Below are 17,699 nucleotides of genomic sequence, written 5' to 3'. Positions count from 1 at the left end.
GCTCTTTTCTACTTCCCAAAGAACTACTTCATTTAAGGAAAAAACAACAGAAGTGCTGAGGCACAGAAGACTTGTCAGAGCATTTGCTTAGCTCAGGTCTAAAAATTAAGGGAAGCAAAGAAATAAAAAGTATTCAGACTAGATTCTTGGTGTTGCTAGACTACAAAAAAATACTTACAACATGTCAATATGACTTGTTTGCCAACTTTCCCCAATACTACTCTTAATAAACCACATTTAATTGCAAAGAGTCCCATTGTAAAGAAAATAAAACAAACTACATTGTTTTTACCTTTGAAATGCTGCAGTAGCTTGTTCGTTCGAATATCCCATAGTTTCACTGTGTTATTGGAACCTGCAGAAGCTATACATGTTCCACTTGGGTTGAAATCAACAAAAGTTGGAAATCTAAATACAATTAATGAAAACACATTTATAATGTGTTCCCACAGAAATATTTAGGTGCGTGTATATATATAAAGCCCACTATATTAACACTAAGCTGCTACAAACTTGTGTGGTATCTACATGTATGGAAACTCAAATAAGGCATTTCAAGGAACTGAAATAAGCATAAGAAAACAAGATGTACATGATAAATCATAATCTCACTTTTGTTGAAAACACAGTATAATTGATCCAAGTCAAACCTTCATAATTTGTGCTAGAATACAAAGTTCCTGGAAGATAGTGCTGCAAAGAGTTTATAACAAATAAAATAATTTTGTCTAAGAACTGACAACACTTTGGACTTCAAAAAGGATGAAGGCAGCCATGAAATCAGCAAAGCATATATACAAGATAAATATTCCACTGAGTTGTTAACTAAAACTCTGGATCCAAGATGTTTAAGAAAACTGCATATAAGTAAAAGCAAGTATTTTTAAACTTAAATTAGGCAGATCACTGAAAGTGTTACTGAAAGTAACAAAATACTGTTTTCATCAACAGGTGGAAAAGTCTGCAAGCTTTCTTCTTGTTGAAGCATCCAATATCAAATAGCATTTCCAAAATTGAGGGAAAACCTGGAAACATTCCAAAATCCAAGAATAATCTTACTTCTGTTTGCATTATCTCTTGATTGCTGGAAAACAGCTGTATAAGTGCAGCCAGTCAACCTCTTTAGAAAAACATTATATGAATTATTTTAGTTGACATGGGTTGTAGAAGTCTGGTCTGTTTTCAGATTTAACATATATAGATATTAATACATTAATGTTAATGTATTAACATTAATGTTAATACAGAACATTAAATTAATGCCAGTAAAATTACACTATTACATTTCTCCTTTTTTTCTAGTAAAACTTACCCTTCATAATCTGAGAAGGTATTAATGCAAATTTTATTTCTTGTATCCCAGATTTTAATAGATTTGTCCTCACCACAAGATGCTATTATTCTTCCATCAGGCGAAAATCTGGAATACACAAGTGTACACATTACTTAAGAATTGATTCTGCCTATATTAGCATTAGAGACATAAGTAACGAAACATGAGAACCAAGGAAGCCTGCTTGAAATAAGGATGCATAGCATTTAAAGGACATTTGAATTTCCAGTATTTCTCATGGACTAATAAAACTGAAAAGAAAAGCTTCTTCCCTATTCCACTCTGGCCCACTTCATAAAAAACTACAATTAAAAACAGAGCCATAAGCAAGAGGAAGAGAGGGGGTTGAGGGGAAGGTATCAGCAACCTAAGGATGTCACTACAGATGACAAAGAGATTAGTAAAGAAAACTGTAGGTAAAAAGACACAGAGGACACAGTAGAATCTTGTGTTCAATGTTAACCTATATTTTTGTTCTCTGAGTTCTTTCTAAACTTACAAATAGTGGGCAAAGCATTCACAATTATTCCTAGACTAGCAGACCAGGTTTTTAAAGAGGAAAACTGACTTGTCCATAACTTCCTCAAGCATTATTATTTCACTTATTGAGCAACTGCACAATGACACTGAAAAACTGTTCAAGAACTTTCACATGTGGTTTCCTAGAACTTTCCTTTTTCTTATATCAGGCCTCTCTTAGATGCAGATTTTCCATTAATATGGAGCAAAGGAAAAATTTTTTAAAAAGAAAGCAAACAATATTTTCTTGCCTTTGAGAAGCTGTCCTGTCTTTTAAAGAGTATGAATCCTAACTTGCAGTCCAAGGCCATTTCTTTTACCTTTTTCAATTATGTAAGCTTAACTCATCTGGATTCATGACCATTCTTTAATGCCACTATGATTCCAAGAATAGTTGAGAAAACCCCTACAACGCATAGATAAATCTAGACATGAGTGCCAGGAAATAAGTTAATACAACAAAAAACCAAACAAAACTGGAGAAAGACAGCACACTGACTAAAAATAAATACAGAAGACCCCATTTGTCCTTTAATGTAGTAGAATGAAGACAGCAACTGATTTAGTATGTACACATATTAACACAGAGCAAACTTTCATACTTCAGCTAGGTCTACACAAAACTTGTGCACATAAGATTCATTTATTAAAATTTAATTACTGGTGAGAGATCATTGCTTGTCATTCACAGATGTTTCTTCTCTTATTTCTACCCTGGGATATAAAATCCCCTTTGTTAGGAATTCTACTTTACCAAGAGAATAAAAACAACACTTACTTGGCACAGCAAACCCAACCAGTGTGTTGGAATAGGGTAAACAAAAGGCGCTGATAGCAAACACTCCATATTTTTATTAATTTATCATTGGATGCTGAAACTACAGAGTAGCCATCGTGGGAGAAGCTCACACTCCGAACAGATGCTGTATGACCTTTCAGTATTGATGATTCTCCATGACTAAGGGGGGGAGCAAAGAAAAGGAAACAAAACCCCAAATACCAAGTCACAAATCACAGTTATATTAAAGAGCTTAAATCCCCATAAAACTCAGTGTTGGCATTTTTATAATCTTACTCAAATGAAAAAGCAGAGGCCAAATCTTAATGGCACCATTATATTTTACTTATTTAAATATTATTAGAATAACATTCCTTAAGTTGCGTTTAACATGACCAATTTTACAGAACAGTGAAATTAAATAGCATCATTGGCCTTTAGTCTCATTAGCATTAGTATTGGAAAGAGAATTTTTTTATATAGTAATTTATAAAACGCTTGAAAGTTCAAGTAACATCAGTCTAAGATCATACTGAATTACTCATAATTACTACTACTCAAGAACAGTCTGATAAAGCAAGTCAATTATTTTTTTTCTCAAAAAAAACTATTGTTCTCTTCATCACTTGTCTCCCCAAAATGAAGTGCAGCCATGCAATCCTTATTAAAATATCATCTTTAAGCCAGAGAAATATTACAAAGCATAGTTCTACACACATGAAATTGTGACCTCTCAGTTGTTATATTTTTCTTTTGAAACTACAGAATATTCAGAAAAGAACAAAGTAATACAGTAAAGAACTGTGTTGCTTGTGGTCCCCAGTCTCTGTTTCTGTCAAAGCCCAGGCATGTGGGAAGGAAAAAGAAACTTTTTTGAGTAAAGCCTCGCATATTCACACTGCACAATAATGAAACACATATCCAGCATTGCTCAGTCATACTCACATGCAAGGAATCCATAGCCTGACAGTGTGATCCTGAGAAGCTGAAGCCAGCACCCGCCCATCTGGTGAGAACTCTACACTTGTCACCGCTTCCGCATGCCCTGAAAATCTGTAGGCGCTGCACTGTGTCCTCAGCTTCCACAATATGAGTAGCCTGTCCACAGAGCAGGTAACTGCAAGAAGTGAAAGACATTAGGAGCCTGCTCACTGTTTTTATGAAAGTCAGAGCTAACGACTATGGATTTGGATTTACCAGAGAACTTAATGGATATTACAGGAGGGAGAGGGAGGAGTTATTAGGCTTGAAGGGATACTTAGCCTAAGCAGAAGCCTGGTAGCAAGTAATGGCAACACCAGGCTTTCAGAAAGATGTCACAAGACTGGGAGAAGTAAAGGATAATTCTTAACAGGTAGCTCTCTCACATACTAAGCCAACTGGCTTACAAGTACTTTGATGACACAGAGCAAAACGTTCAAAGCCAAACATCATGCACATGAGTATGAATCCAGATTTGGTTTTACCAAATCCTAAGAAAAACAGGCAAATTCTTCAGTAATCTCATTTTGATCTCTGAGATAGAATTTGTTTCAAGTATCAAGTGTTCACCTCCAAAAAAAAATGCCAACTTAAACTGAAGACATGACTTCTAACACTTGAGTGATGATATTGATGTATGATAATTCTATAATCCTATTTAAGTATCAATTTTATAATACTAACGTTTGTCTAGTTCAAAAGAGAACATAAAGTTGTCAGTCTGAAAATAGAGCATGCTTGAGGGTGGGCTTTTTTGCAGTCACTTTACAGGTGAACTATACTATCTGCAGTCAAAAAGGCAAATCTTTCACCTGAGCTTGATCATTTTCAGGAAACTATAAGAAACAAAGATAATGAGCAGTTGAATTAAACTGGTACATGTGATTTTCTTACATCCCTATCATCTTCATCTCTGCTAAATGTCAGTATATAGACATAAATAAAAACAAGGTATTCACACTCCCATCCCTCAGTTGTCAAATTCCCTAGTAGAGAAAAGGAGAGGAAGAACAGGGGCCTCCTGGAAGCTGGAAGAGTATATGAAGATGGCTTTTCTCATCCCAGTTTCTTTCAAGCACCAACATAGCACAAAGAAATTGAGTTTCCTTATTAACACATGTCAAGGCAAGCCTCAAACAAAATATTAGCATATTAGACTAGTAAATATTAACTAATAAATTCCCTTTATAAATTTGCTACAAAGATGCTATTTTTATTCCTAAATGACTAGCTGCTGCTAAAAGATGCGTGACCAGACTACCCCTATGCCCATATCAACAGGCCTGTTGTAGGATTGACGGGGGTAGCACGCTCAAGATGGACGGAGACGAGAGATCTCTGCAGCCAGGTCGTGGAACTTGCGGTTTATTGCAAAGGGCCTGGGTGCAGGGCCCTGCTGGGAGCTGCCAGCTGCAGCTCGGAGCAGGCCCGAGAGAAGAGAGGGGTAGAGAGGATGAGAGTAATAAAAGGGGGTAAGAGAGTAAAAGGGGAGAGCTAAGAGACAAGAGGTAAGAGCATAGAAAGAAAGTAAGTGAAGTTCCCGTTACAATACAATGAATCATCTTCTGTGTTGAATATTCTAATTCTCACTAACCAATCTAGTACAATATATAAATCCTATAGCATTTCCATACATCCTATAAGAATCACTACATTACCATACTGTGCTACATTTTTGTCATGGTTTGACACTGGCACAATGCTAGTGCTTCTATGAAGATACTTTTTTTCTGGTTTTTGCTGTGAGATGTGACTAGGAATAAGTAAACTAGGCTCTTACTTAGGGAAGAAAGAAAACAAAACTTTATTAACTATATTACAACTATGGATAAAAAGGAACACACACAGGGAAAATTAAAACTTTACAAATACATTTCTTCTCTTTACTAAATTTCTAACACAATACATCTATTTTTTAAATTACTAACTTTTAGTCTAGAACTGCTTTTTAAACAATCAATTTTTAGTTCATCAAGAGGAGAGAAGTCTTTCTTGTACTATGGGCTTCTCTTGGAAACACAGCTGAAGCTTCGTGTGCTTCTGTGTCACTCGTGGCACTGCTTGGAGTACATCTGCTGTTGTGACTTCTTTTCATGTTTAGTGCTTTTACTACTGAACACAGACTAGAACTGCTTTTAGGGTTGTCTTTTTTTAAGGATGCTCTGTCTCGATCTAAAAAAGGCACCGTCTCTTTTTTGGGGCACTTGTCTTCACAATCTCTTGGGACACTTGTCTTTCTTATATTTTTTCACCTCCTGGGGCTGAGGGGGACTAACACTGAACTTTCTTGGTTCTGTGGCCATTGCCTCCCCCTAGAATGCAGTCTCTGTATCCCAAGGAACATGGTTCTGTCTATGGCTGTACAAAAAGAGTTTAGCAAAAGCTACTCTATCATCTTTTCTTACTAGGATTCTTCTTTACTCTTCTACTATTTCTCACTTGTTTAGACTTCTCTCACACTTGCACATTCTTTCTTCATCTTCTACTTTATTTTCTAGGAAAGGTCTATATTCTGTAAAGTTTTCATTCTTTGAAAAGGGGTTAAAAGCTTTTACAAGCGGCTGGCTGCACTTTCTTCTCTTTCTCAGCTGTGCTGCCAGCACAGGCTTGTTTATCCAGTTTTAAGGTTACAGTTTTAGGCAGCAGCTCTCTTTCTCTCTTTTTCTGTGTTTCTCAGGGGGGGGCTGCCTGATGGCTTCGGGTGTTTTTCTTTCTTTCTTCTACCTTTCTACTCTTGGGGTCAGGCCTGTCTCTCCCGGCCATGTGGCTTTTCCCCTCCCCTTGCCTAGCTAGCAGCTGGGCCGGGGGAGAGACTTGAACTCTTTTTTGCCGGAAACTTTAAGAGGACCCTCCCAGGGGAGAGCTCTGCTTTTAACCCCGTGTTCTCAGAGGCGTGTCCAATGTCCTAATGGCCAGCTTAAATGCCAATATTAAAGCCTGAATATCCAAAACACAGCATCCCAAAAAACACATTTCCCGTCAAACCACCACAATTTTAAACCCTAAAAACTACTCTTTGGACCCCTTCTGCCAAGCTGGCAGGGTTTGCTCGGACCCTTGGACCTGCCTGCAAGCAGAGGATCTTGTTTCATCAAAAGGGGATTACCTTTAGCCAGCCACACCATTGCTTTCCCATTGTTCAGTAACTAAGGGATCTCAAAGCTTGCTTTCATTTCAATCTCACTTATAGTTTCCATATTCTCAAAATCTTTTGCCAGACAATCATATTTATAAGGCTTTCCTGTTTCATCTTCCCCAACAACCTATATTTGACAAAGAAATACAGGTTATTTTCCCCCCACTTCAACTTTTCAAAACCCTGTTTTACAGCAGGGTTTTTCTAATTATACTTGAAAGAATTTCTTTTTCCCTTTGATTCTGAAAAGTGATCTACAGTGGAGTAAAACTAAAAGGAAAAAATGAAACATAAGCTAAAATAGAATTTGAAGGCATAGGGCTGGAAATGTGAAACAGACAAGACTGATGGCTTCTAAAACAAATCACTGATGAACTACCAAATACCTGTAGCATCTTATGAACTGCATGAAGGCTGTGCAGTATCAGCTTTCAGTTCTAAAAACTGAGGGAAATATTCTTAGAAAGATGACAGCACCATTCATTCAGAGCATGGTTTCTTGTAGCTTGCTGTCTCATAGATGGGCTGTCCCAAGGTAAATGAGGCACAAGCAGTGATCTGAAGATCTCCTTCCTGTGGGACATCCGTGACCATCGTCCTTATTTTTCCTCTGGACTCCCTGCCACATATGCAATACTTAAATATTGGATCAGAAACAACAAAAAAAGCACAGAAAGTCCAGAAGAAATTTTTCAGGATGTGCCATAGCACAAATAGGCCTGTTACTCCTCAGAGAATACATAACATAACTAGAACCATGTTTAGAGGTGAAAGACAATTTGCCCTTGCTATGATAAACTGAAAAATATAACTAAAATTTAGAAAACTGAAAATTCACAATGAGCTGACTTCAACATACAACTTACTCCAGTTTATAACCTGAGTGCCTTTTCTTCTTTAAACATCAATGCTTCTGTACACACCCACATACAGCAGACACATCACTGGATAATTTGCTTTTCTGTTGATGAGTCATTACAGAACTGAACACCAAAAAATAGAGACTTGGCCTTATGCAAAGGCCAAGTTGAGAGATCTACAGCAAAGTGGTGTGTAAGCAGATACCTAAGCTTCACATATGCCATAAAACAGATTTTATGGTATTTGCAAAGAAACAAAGTTCAATTTATGAACTGTGACTATTGATAGCATACATTTTTATATATACGCACACAAATATATGAACACAAGTTGCTGTAATACAGAATTACCATTTCACTCTCATTTCCCACAATAGCAAAGTGGTGACTAAGAAAGTTGAGCAAAGATCAAAAGAGACAAACTCAGGCCTTAACAGCTCGATGTACATCTCCCAAAATACTGAAACATCTCCAATATAATTAATCACTCAGTGCAAGAATTACAGGGCAGATGGAATACAGTGCAAACAATGGGTGTGTGAATATTCTAACCCTACCACTGCCAACAAACCCTCACACTTTACAGGAACCCTGCAGCTCTCAATGATACAGTACAACCTCACAATGCAAACACATTTTGCAATGAATTGCAACATTTCCTACTTGGAGAAAAAATATTATTAATTTAATCTCTGTCAAAAAAGCCAATCTGGAATTCTAAGCACATTGGATAAAATATGAAGAACTTTTAATAACTCCCATAAATTCACGTTATTGGCAGTTTTTGTTGCATTCTGTATGCATGTACAAAAGAGGAAAAGAACTGAGAGGAATCAGCACACTAGCCAACATTTAATTTTCTGGATTTTATTTTTTCAAAAGAAATCCCAAAGCCCTCCACATTTATTCAGTGTAAAGTTTACATTCAATTTTTTTTAAGTCACTTAGAATCAGTAGTTTAAAATATGTACAAGCATTCACCAAATTTTCAAAGTCTATCAGAATAGAAAACTATTCAGATTTTCCAGAAATCTGTACATACTGAAAAATAATTGGATAGGAGTATTGAAATGGTAAGGTGTTGTTTGTTTTTTCCTTCTTTCTTTCTCTCACTCTAGTCCCTCCTCCTTTTATTCACATTTTTTATTCCCATTGGGAAGGTTTTAATTTTTTTTTCTTTTTTTTAGCAACAGCTAATTTAATTCGGTATTTTTTTTGTTCTCCCCAGTTTGTTTCTAAATAACTCCAAAAATAGAAAGGGAAGCCATGGGGAGGAGGAAGGGTTCAGATACATAGGGAGAATAACTTTTCAAACTCAGAGGCAGATTCACTTACAATTATTGCTTAAATAGATAAGGAACACTTTGAATGTCAGGTTTAACTTGAAGGTACCTCTTTATACAAAAAGTAGTTTTTGCCAAGTGTTAAAAAAATAACTGTATAAAATTTGCATAGTCTGTATTCATATCATTTAATTACTTTCACCTGAAGAAACATGCATTGCACACACTATTTATGACCTGCCACATAAGAGAACCTAGGCGTTTTCCCTGTCATTTCTATTGAATGTAACAGCCTACAGAAAAGCAGCCTACAGTTTTCACAAAAGCACATACTTTATATAATTTATTGCCCCAGTACGTAATGACTGGCTGCCTTTTAAAATTTGATAAATGGTTCATAACTTGCAGGTACACAAAAGAATTCCTGCTGCAAAGTAGAATGCAATTTTTCAGGAATGCTTCCTTTATGTAGTAAAAACTTCCCTTTCTTTTTTTTTAACAAAAAAAACACCAACAACAAAAATTCAACTTAGGGGAAAAAGGAAGATAAAAAAGGGAAAAAAATCAAATTGCAAGTAACTGCCTAAAAATAAATTAAAGTCTTAAAAGAATCCACGCCACACAGTGGCAAGCATTTTTAGCATGACTCAATGCTGCATTCCAAGCTCCAAATTTTCTTCAGTTCATCTTCTATGTTAACCTGCTTCCACCCAAACCTCTCCAAGCTTTCAAGTCACTACAATTTAAGAATATGTTATAACTTACTTTATTTTTGGCAAAACTTCAACTATATCAAGTCTCACTTGTCCCTTTTCAACCCTTCCACCTACTAACACCTGTAGCAAATGTACATCCACTACATTCCTCAAGTATCCAGATAACTAATGCTCACTAGCTTAAGTTTCTACCTACCAGCCCCATGTAAAGACTTACTACACTATGGCTACTGAAGAACATTTATCACTTCAGTGAGAGTAATAAAAACAGCTGGAATGCCCAACACACTAAGAAAAGTGTTCAACTTAAATCTTACAAAACTAAAATACAGATACTAACGCAAGATTTTTTTTCAAGTACACAATATATCTATCACATCTACCATCTATAATCACTATCAAAACAGATTAGGGACACTAAGAGACACTATTCAAGAATGAGTATTCTTCAAAAACTCAGCATAACAGAAAAGATAAAACATTCTAAACAAGTAATTATTTGTATCACCAACAAATCTTAGTGTTCTCCTTTGTCTTCTCAACTCCCTTCATGTCAGAAGCTTCAGCTTCCCAGTCTTACCCAGGGTCTCCAGTGGTATTATTTTGACTAGAAACAGGCAACTTATGCTGTATTATTTCAAAACTCTTCCTAGGGCTGACCCATGCCAGCTGTTGCCAAAACACAAAAAGCAAAACGAAACAGCCCAAATGTTCCTCTGTTACCTTTCTCTACCCTGCTGACAGACCAAATGAAAAAAAAACCAACAACAACAAAAAACCCAAATATGGTCTAGATCACATAACTTTTGTGTCCCTAAGATGTGGAGTTGAACATGGAAAAGCTTACACAGAAGCAATGTATACATTAAATATATAGCTGAGAAACAGCAGTAGCTAAGGCAATTTTGTGATTCCTTTCCTTCTCCACTGCCTTTAAACAAAATTCTTACTTGCAGCCATTCCTATTTCTTCCATTTCTGGTATCACCAGCATGTCCTTGGTTCCACTGCTACCAAGCTCTCCTGTAAATGCATGAGAGCTCCTGACTAAGCCCCATGGGGTAAGATTTTTACAATAGGTACAAGACTGCAAAGCAGTGCCAAAGCCCTTCTAGTAAATAAACTTCCTATTCTTCTGTATAATATAGTACCTTTAACAGCATGTACATTCCCAGAAAAATGCAGACCATTACAAGGCTTGGATTCAACTTTCCACATTAATGTCCATTCAATCACATGCTACTGTAGCATTACTTACGGTGTTAGATACATATTTTATAATGTATCTGTAACACAGTCAGCTAATACCACTGCAAGAACCTTAACTTTTACTTCTGTAAGTAAAAATTTTTTGTTTACATGGAACATTATCTTGCAGGATTATTGCATAATTTTAAGATTAAAAAAATGCTGCTTCAATCCCCTCAGAAGCCTTTGTTTTATAATCAAGACTGAGGAAAGTAATAATGGACCAAAATTTTACAAAAATAAAAGGCATTAGATGTTCTAATCCACCGAACCCCACTATTTACTTTTGCTTTCCATACAGTTCATCATAGTAGACAGTTTCTACACCACTACAGACAGATGTGAAAACATTTCAAGGTATTCAATCAAACACTGCTCTCTGCTCACATGTGTAAAAAGCTTGAAGATCACAGTCCATCAAATTCAAACTACCAGTAGTGATTATTTCTCAAATTTCCAAATCTGATTTTTATCTCCAGCACTACAAGTTCTCATTTGCACATCAGCGTGCCCCTCAGTCGTGCGATAAGCAGTAAGGCACTTCCCCGAATGAGGATGATAAATAGTCCCATCTTCTTTGAAGTGCCAGATAATAATTTCTGGGACAGGAGATCCATCTTTTGGGCAGCTCCTCATACCTATGAAGTCTTCATGCTCAGGGACTTCAGCACATAGCTCAGTTACAGAGTTAAATCTAATCTCCTGATTTGATGTATATTCAAAAAATTGGTTGCCTCCCTGACCATGGCAGCCAAAGAGAGACAGGTGAGACCCTGTAGGATTATGCTCCTGTAAGACATAGTCAAGGCACTCTGAAGGTATTCCTGTGCTGCGGATAGCGCCATGCCAGCCAGGACGATCTTCTGGTACATGCAACTCAGCAAATATATTTCTTAAATACCAGTGAAAACTCTTGCATTTCAAACGCTCCCTAAGAATCTTTCTTTCAGAAATGTCTCCATAGTTTTCTTTCCTTGCTGAAGGATTTCTGTTGTAAAAGTGATCTTTGAACTCATCCATCCACACCTCAGCAGCACGTGCCGTGTTCTGAAGGAAATTTGGTCTAGCATAGGGTGCACGCTTTGGAAACACGTGGCCCACATGGGAGCACGGATGAATTTCCAACATGCCTCCACACTGCCAAACCCTAAATGATAATTCTAAGTTCTCCCCTCCCCAAACATCCATTCCTGTATCATAGGTTCCCAGGTACTCAAAATACTTCTTGCTGACAGCAAACAAGCCACCAGCCATAGTTGGGGATCTGATAGGGTCGGTTTCCGACTTGCGCCTGAGACGTTCGTGTTTAGGCACCGAGTGCCACTGGAATGTCAGCCGCCAGTCAAAGCCCCCAATCATGGGCTCTGCCGTTTGCATGTAGTATTCAAATGTTTTCCAGTCAATGGTGTCAATGACAGGACAAACAATAACAGTCTCATTCTCAGCAATCCTCTCGAGCAGTGGTTCCAGCCAGCCGGAAACACATTCACAGTGACAATCTAGGAATGTGAGAACATCACCTGTAGCAAAGGTAGCGCCAATCAAGCGTGCACGAACCAATCCTTCTCGTTTGTTGGTTCTTATCAGGCGAACTCTTTTCAGACTGCTTATGTATTTTTCGAGTTCAGCCTTCAAATACATTTTATCACTCAGGTCATCCACCAGTATAATTTCTTTCAGAAGCACTGAAGGTGATGTTTCAAGAACACTATGTATCGTCCGCAGCAGTGTTGACCAGGCTTCATTGTAGAAAGCAATTATAACAGATGTTGTGGGCAGTCTTCTGTAGTTGTAAGATTTAGTTTTACAACCACTCAGTCGATTATCTTCAATGTGCCGGTGGAGAGAAATTTTATCACTTAAATAAATATTTATTGCATACTTCTCAATCAGCTCTTCTTCCTGTTTCTGCTCCTCAGGACTCAGCTGGGGGCGAAAGGGTTTACCCCATTCTCCTGGAGCATAAGGATCGGGTGGGGGTTTGTCATAAACTGGACGAGCCAAATCGACAGCTTTTTCTGCTCCGTCAGAAAAGCGCCTCTCCCATTTCCCTTTAGTGATGCTCTTGCCGGCGAGGGAGGCACCGAAGGAAGAAACGGACAGCTCGACCACAAAGTAAGCGATCATCAAGAAGCCGAGGAACACGCAGCTTTTGCGGATCCACGTCCATCTTCTCGCCAGACGAATCCTCATCTTAAATAGTTAAAAGCAGCTCCTTGGCAGAGAGGGGTCCGTGAACTCCTGCCGGCTCTCCCCACGCCCCCAGGGAGGATGGGGCTGCAGGCACTCCCAGCCTCGGGCTCGGGACGCCGGCAGAGTTTGCAGCCAGCCCTCCGTGGTGGGCCCGGTAGATTCCAGGGGGAGCGCGGGGGAGAGGGGCGGCAGCGGAGGCACGGAGCAGCCCCTGCCCCTCCGGCCTCGGCGCTCCCCTCACTTACTTCCTCCTCCTCCTCCTCTCTCTCCGCGGGACAAACCCCTCCTCCAGCCTTGTGGTTTGCTCAAAAAGTTGTCGCTTAAGGAAGGGGAAGAGACTCCTTAGCCCGCCCGAAGGCGCGGGAGCCCGCCCCGCCTCCGCGCCCGGACCTGCGCTCGGAACCGCCCGGCGGCTCCGGGGAGGGAAAGAGGGAGGAGGGAGCGGGCTGCCCCGCCCGGAAAGCAAACGGCGCCCGGCCCCGCACTCACCCAGCTCCGCCGCGTTCGCGTCGAAGGCGACGCCCGTCACCGCCGCCGTGTGGCCGCGGAAAGGCCGGATCAGGACGGGGTCCTCCTGGGGAGAGGGTGCGCAGCGTCAGCCTGCGGGCGGGGGCGGCCGCGCTCGCCCTCCCCCGCCCCTCAGGGGCCGCTAACGCCCCGCGCGCGGCAGGAGCCGCAGTCCCGGCGTCCGGAGCGTTTCCACCAGCGGGGGCGGCAGCCGCGGCCGGGCAGCTCTCGGCGCCGGGTGATACCTGCCGGCCGCGGCTCGCCTGCCCGCCGTCCTGGCTGCCGGGGCTGGGGCCGAGCCCTTACCAGCGGGGAGGCCATGGGCGGAGCGGGGGGAGCGGCCCGTGAGAGCCCCGCGCTCCGGGCGCGGCCTGCCGAGCCCCGGATTCATGCGCCGCGCCAAGAGCGCGGAGCCCCATCCGCCCATGCGCGGGCGCGCTGCGCGGGGCGGGGCCGCACCGCGGGCGCGGGGCGCCCTTAAAGCCGCAGCGCCCCCGCTTGCCCCGGCTCCGCGGGGAGGGAATGGGCAAAGTTAAACCTTCCGAGTCGGTCCGTGGTCGGGACACGGCGGCGTAGGGGTTGTGGGGGCTCTCGGAGCTCTCAGTGTGGGGCACGGTTCAGCGGAGCCACAGACATAGGTGGAACGCTTGGCTGGCGGAAGGTCTGGCCCATGTTACCTCGACTTTGTGACTTACAAATTCATGCAGGACAGTTGTGTTTAAAACCTCGGACTGATTTTGTATTAAGCTGCCTTAGGTAGTTTGGCCTCTTGTCTTCTTTTTCTTCCGTTGTTTGTTATTTTGGTCGGACTTTCTAGATTTCCAAATTGGCACTCGCATCTGTATCATACAGAGTGGTGTTTTAACAGACCTTTAATGCTCTAACAAACTACACCGACCTTAAACAAAAATTAAGAAAACCGCAATGCTACAGCGTTGGTGATAGTAGTGCTGTGAATGTTTATTACCTAGGCGAGGAAACCAACCTCGCCGGAAAAGTACCGCTCCCATAGCTCCTCTAGTAAAACCATGGTTGACAGCAATTAGCAAAAGAATGGCTGTGATGTCAAAGCTGTCATTCGATACGCCCGTGGCCAGTGTTCCTGAAGGAGTAACTCATACTGCAATTACCCTTCCTTTCTGTTTTAAATCCACTCTGTTACTGGTTGTTCTGACATTAAACTTTTACAGAATCAGGTCAGTAATTAGGCCAACGTATAAGAATTGTTACTTATAGGACAGTTCCAAATTAATTGTGTTTAACCATGAAATGCACATTTAAAATAATAACTTTGGAAGTGGTGAAAAAAGTAGGATTATCACAAGTATATAAGGAAGTTTCCATGAAAATCTACTAGCAGTCCTTACATTGAGGTCATGTAGGCTGATTATTTGCCATTTTGACTTCACAATATGAACACTTTTCATAAATATAAGTGGTGGGACAAGACACATTGACTTTAACTTGGACCTAGCAAAAGCTACAGCTCTTTTGCCATTATTTGGTTTTGGTTTGGCTTATTGGTGGAGTTTTGTTTTGTTTTGGATTTTTTTTCCTTCTACACAGCTCACCCTCCCATCCTTTTGTTTTAGTCCCTATTTTTTAGATCACAAAGTAAATGTAGCATTTAAAAAAGTTAGTCATGATAAGACTTAAATGCTCTGCACTCTACCCCACTGCAGGAATAGTAAGTTAACTAGTTAAACTTAAATTGATCTCTTCACCATTATTAAAGTCTTCCAGCCTTTCTCAACTTTTTTTCCAACTATCTTTTTTCTGCCAGGTTTTTTTTCAGCTGTGAGTGATGTATCTCATCAGGGAGACAGCATTTAGATTCTATCCCTCTGGGCTACTACTAAACTTTGTGTTATCTTAATTTATTCTGTGTCTTCTCATCTCCTGAATGGGAGAAAGTACCATCTCTGCTGCTTTAATTGTGTGCTGCGTGCTTTCAGTATTTCTTGTACTTTGTGTTTTCAGGTTTGGATCTGTTCTGGAAGCTGCTTAAAACCCAGTGGTCAGAAACATGTTACTTTTGTTAGAAACTGAGCTAAATGACAATTTCCAGTCCTGCTGAATCCTTTTCCATTTGCCTTCTTTAGAGCTGCTATGTTTTCAGCAGGTCAGTATATTTTACTGATTTTGGTATGCTCACAATAAACTGGAATCTCTACCTGCCCACAAAACTCCTGGACTATAAATTGCCAGGTGATAGGCATAAAGCAAAGGAATGGCTGTGATTTTGGAGAGAAGGAGGGTGGCATCTCTCTTTCTACAAATTGACAGTTGAGTGTTTCTCAAATTATGGGGCTTACAAAGTTAATCTATTTCTTGCTGTTTCTCCTCACCTGAGAGTGCTTTGAGGATTCCCAAATGCACGTAGGAAGCAAAGTATTCCTTTACTGCACACATGTCATTAGCTAGAGTGACTGTAGTTACAAAGCTGGCAGGTAATAGTTTTTATGATGATTATGTTCCCTCATTAGTATGTATAGATTTTATTTTTAAAATTATTTAAAGATTATTGTAATCTCCTAATAACACAATTATGAGTTGGCATTGTCTTTTGAAGGTTGTGATATGCAGGAGCAACTTACTGTAATAAGTTGTTGTGCACTGTGATGACAATGATAAATGGTGCCTCAGAAAATGTGTTCCAAGCATCATGTGTCAGCAGGCTGCTGTTTCAGCAGCTATGGAGTTGGTTTTTTCTCAGGTGCTGTGTTAAGGTAGTATATGTCCAAACAAGAATTGTATCTAGAGAAGAACACTTTAGGATGGTAATTCCAGCTTGTGCTGACTGCATGGTCACTGCAGGAAAAGAATTAGTAAAAGGATGTGTAGAATTCAAGGACACGTGGACAGACATGATAACCTCGGTGCATGAATGCTGCAATGCACACATTAATTACACTAATTACATATGGTTTCATAGTAATAATTGATGTAAAACAATACATGAGCATAAGGGGCAAATATGCTAGCAATATAGTAGCCCACCAAAAATTCTTTCATGTAAAATGAGGTATTTTAACTTAGTGTTAATCCTACTTTAAAATAAAACTAAGAGCCCCAGCTGTAATTATGTGTGCTCCTATTGGGAGCAGCTGTGTTAGCAGCAGAGCAGTCCAGGCTGCCGAGAGGCCTCAGGAGGTCATGCTCTGTCACTAGAGGGGAGTGTGAGATCTGCTTTGCCAGCGTGGTGTTATTCCACCACGTGGGTGTTCATCCACCTACATGCAGGAAGAGAATGTAGTTCAAGGGCACGAAGATTTAATTGCAGGCTGTCTTGCTGTCGTAGAACCATTATACCTTATGATCTTTCTTTCCATCCTCTGATCCTACATTTTTTCTCCTCCAGCAAAATAGTTATGAAAATAAATATTAAATCTATGAAATAACTTGTGGAGTAGTGTTGGGTTTTTGCTTCTGTTGAAATTTTCTTATCAAAATCCCATTAAAGTCTTTTTGCCAATGGCAGTAAGAGAATGGAAAAGAAAAGAATATCAAGTAGGTACATAACGATTTGAAATACAAGGATGATTTGGAATACATATAATGTTACTTTTAGTCTAAGAAACATCCTGGGGTTCTGAGGGAATTGGCAGTTGTAATGGCAGAGCCATGTCTCCATCATGTTTGAAAAGTCACTGCCATTCAGTGACTGGAGTGACAGTGACTACCTGCAACTATCTCAGGGAAGGGATTATCACACCCAGACTCTGGGAACTGCTGACCAAGCAGCCTCACCTTTATGCCCAACAAGATCATGGAGCAAGTCCTGCTGGAAGTTATGTCAAAGCATATGAGGGGTGATTGTATGAAGGTGATTAGAGACAGCCGACGTGGCTTTGCCAAGAGCAAATCATGCCCAACTCATCTCATGGCTGCCTATGACAGAGAGACTGCATCAGGGGACAAAGGAAAGTGATGTCACTTCTGTAAAGCCTTTAATACTGTCCCTTCCAATGCTTTTGCTTCTAAATTGATGTGGATTTGATGGATGGACTATTAGATGGCAAGGAATTGTATGACTGCAACCAAAGAGCTACCAGTGCTGAGTAGTATCCCCCCAGGGGTCTGTTTTGGGGCCTATAGTATTTAATATATTAATGACATAGATAGTGGGATTGAGTGCACCTTCAG

The 17,699-nt window shown here is 40.2% G+C and overlaps 2 protein-coding genes across 2 annotated transcripts in view; both read right to left on the bottom strand.

The window, feature by feature from the left end:
- The window catches only part of POC1B (POC1 centriolar protein B), a gene marked incomplete at its 5' end in the record, with an annotated part of 47,154 nt that extends 33,522 nt beyond the window's left edge, over window positions 1–13,632 (bottom strand). The window contains 5 exons of the mRNA XM_066550702.1: window positions 293–408; window positions 1,313–1,420; window positions 2,631–2,810; window positions 3,576–3,747; window positions 13,536–13,632. Of these exons, the coding sequence (XP_066406799.1) occupies window positions 293–408; window positions 1,313–1,420; window positions 2,631–2,810; window positions 3,576–3,747; window positions 13,536–13,632 (673 nt within the window). The remainder of the gene's footprint in view (window positions 1–292; window positions 409–1,312; window positions 1,421–2,630; window positions 2,811–3,575; window positions 3,748–13,535) is intronic.
- GALNT4 (polypeptide N-acetylgalactosaminyltransferase 4) lies at window positions 11,295–13,046 on the bottom strand. Its single transcript, XM_066549918.1, has one exon. It carries the CDS (start codon window positions 13,044–13,046, stop codon window positions 11,295–11,297), a length of 1,752 nt encoding a protein of 583 aa, XP_066406015.1.
- Window positions 13,633–17,699: the final 4,067 nt, after the last annotated feature.

Source organism: Molothrus aeneus, chromosome 5 (genome assembly GCF_037042795.1).
Source record: "Molothrus aeneus isolate 106 chromosome 5, BPBGC_Maene_1.0, whole genome shotgun sequence".
Taxonomy (NCBI): Eukaryota; Metazoa; Chordata; class Aves; order Passeriformes; family Icteridae; genus Molothrus; species Molothrus aeneus.
Note: the sequence above shows the minus strand (reverse complement) of the source record. Positions and strands in the feature narration are given on the sequence as shown.

Excerpts from the sequence above, each read along its gene's own strand:
- GALNT4 (XM_066549918.1), bottom strand. The coding sequence starts at position 13,046 with ATGAGGATTCGTCTGGCGAGAAGATGGACGTGGATCCGCAAAAGCTGC.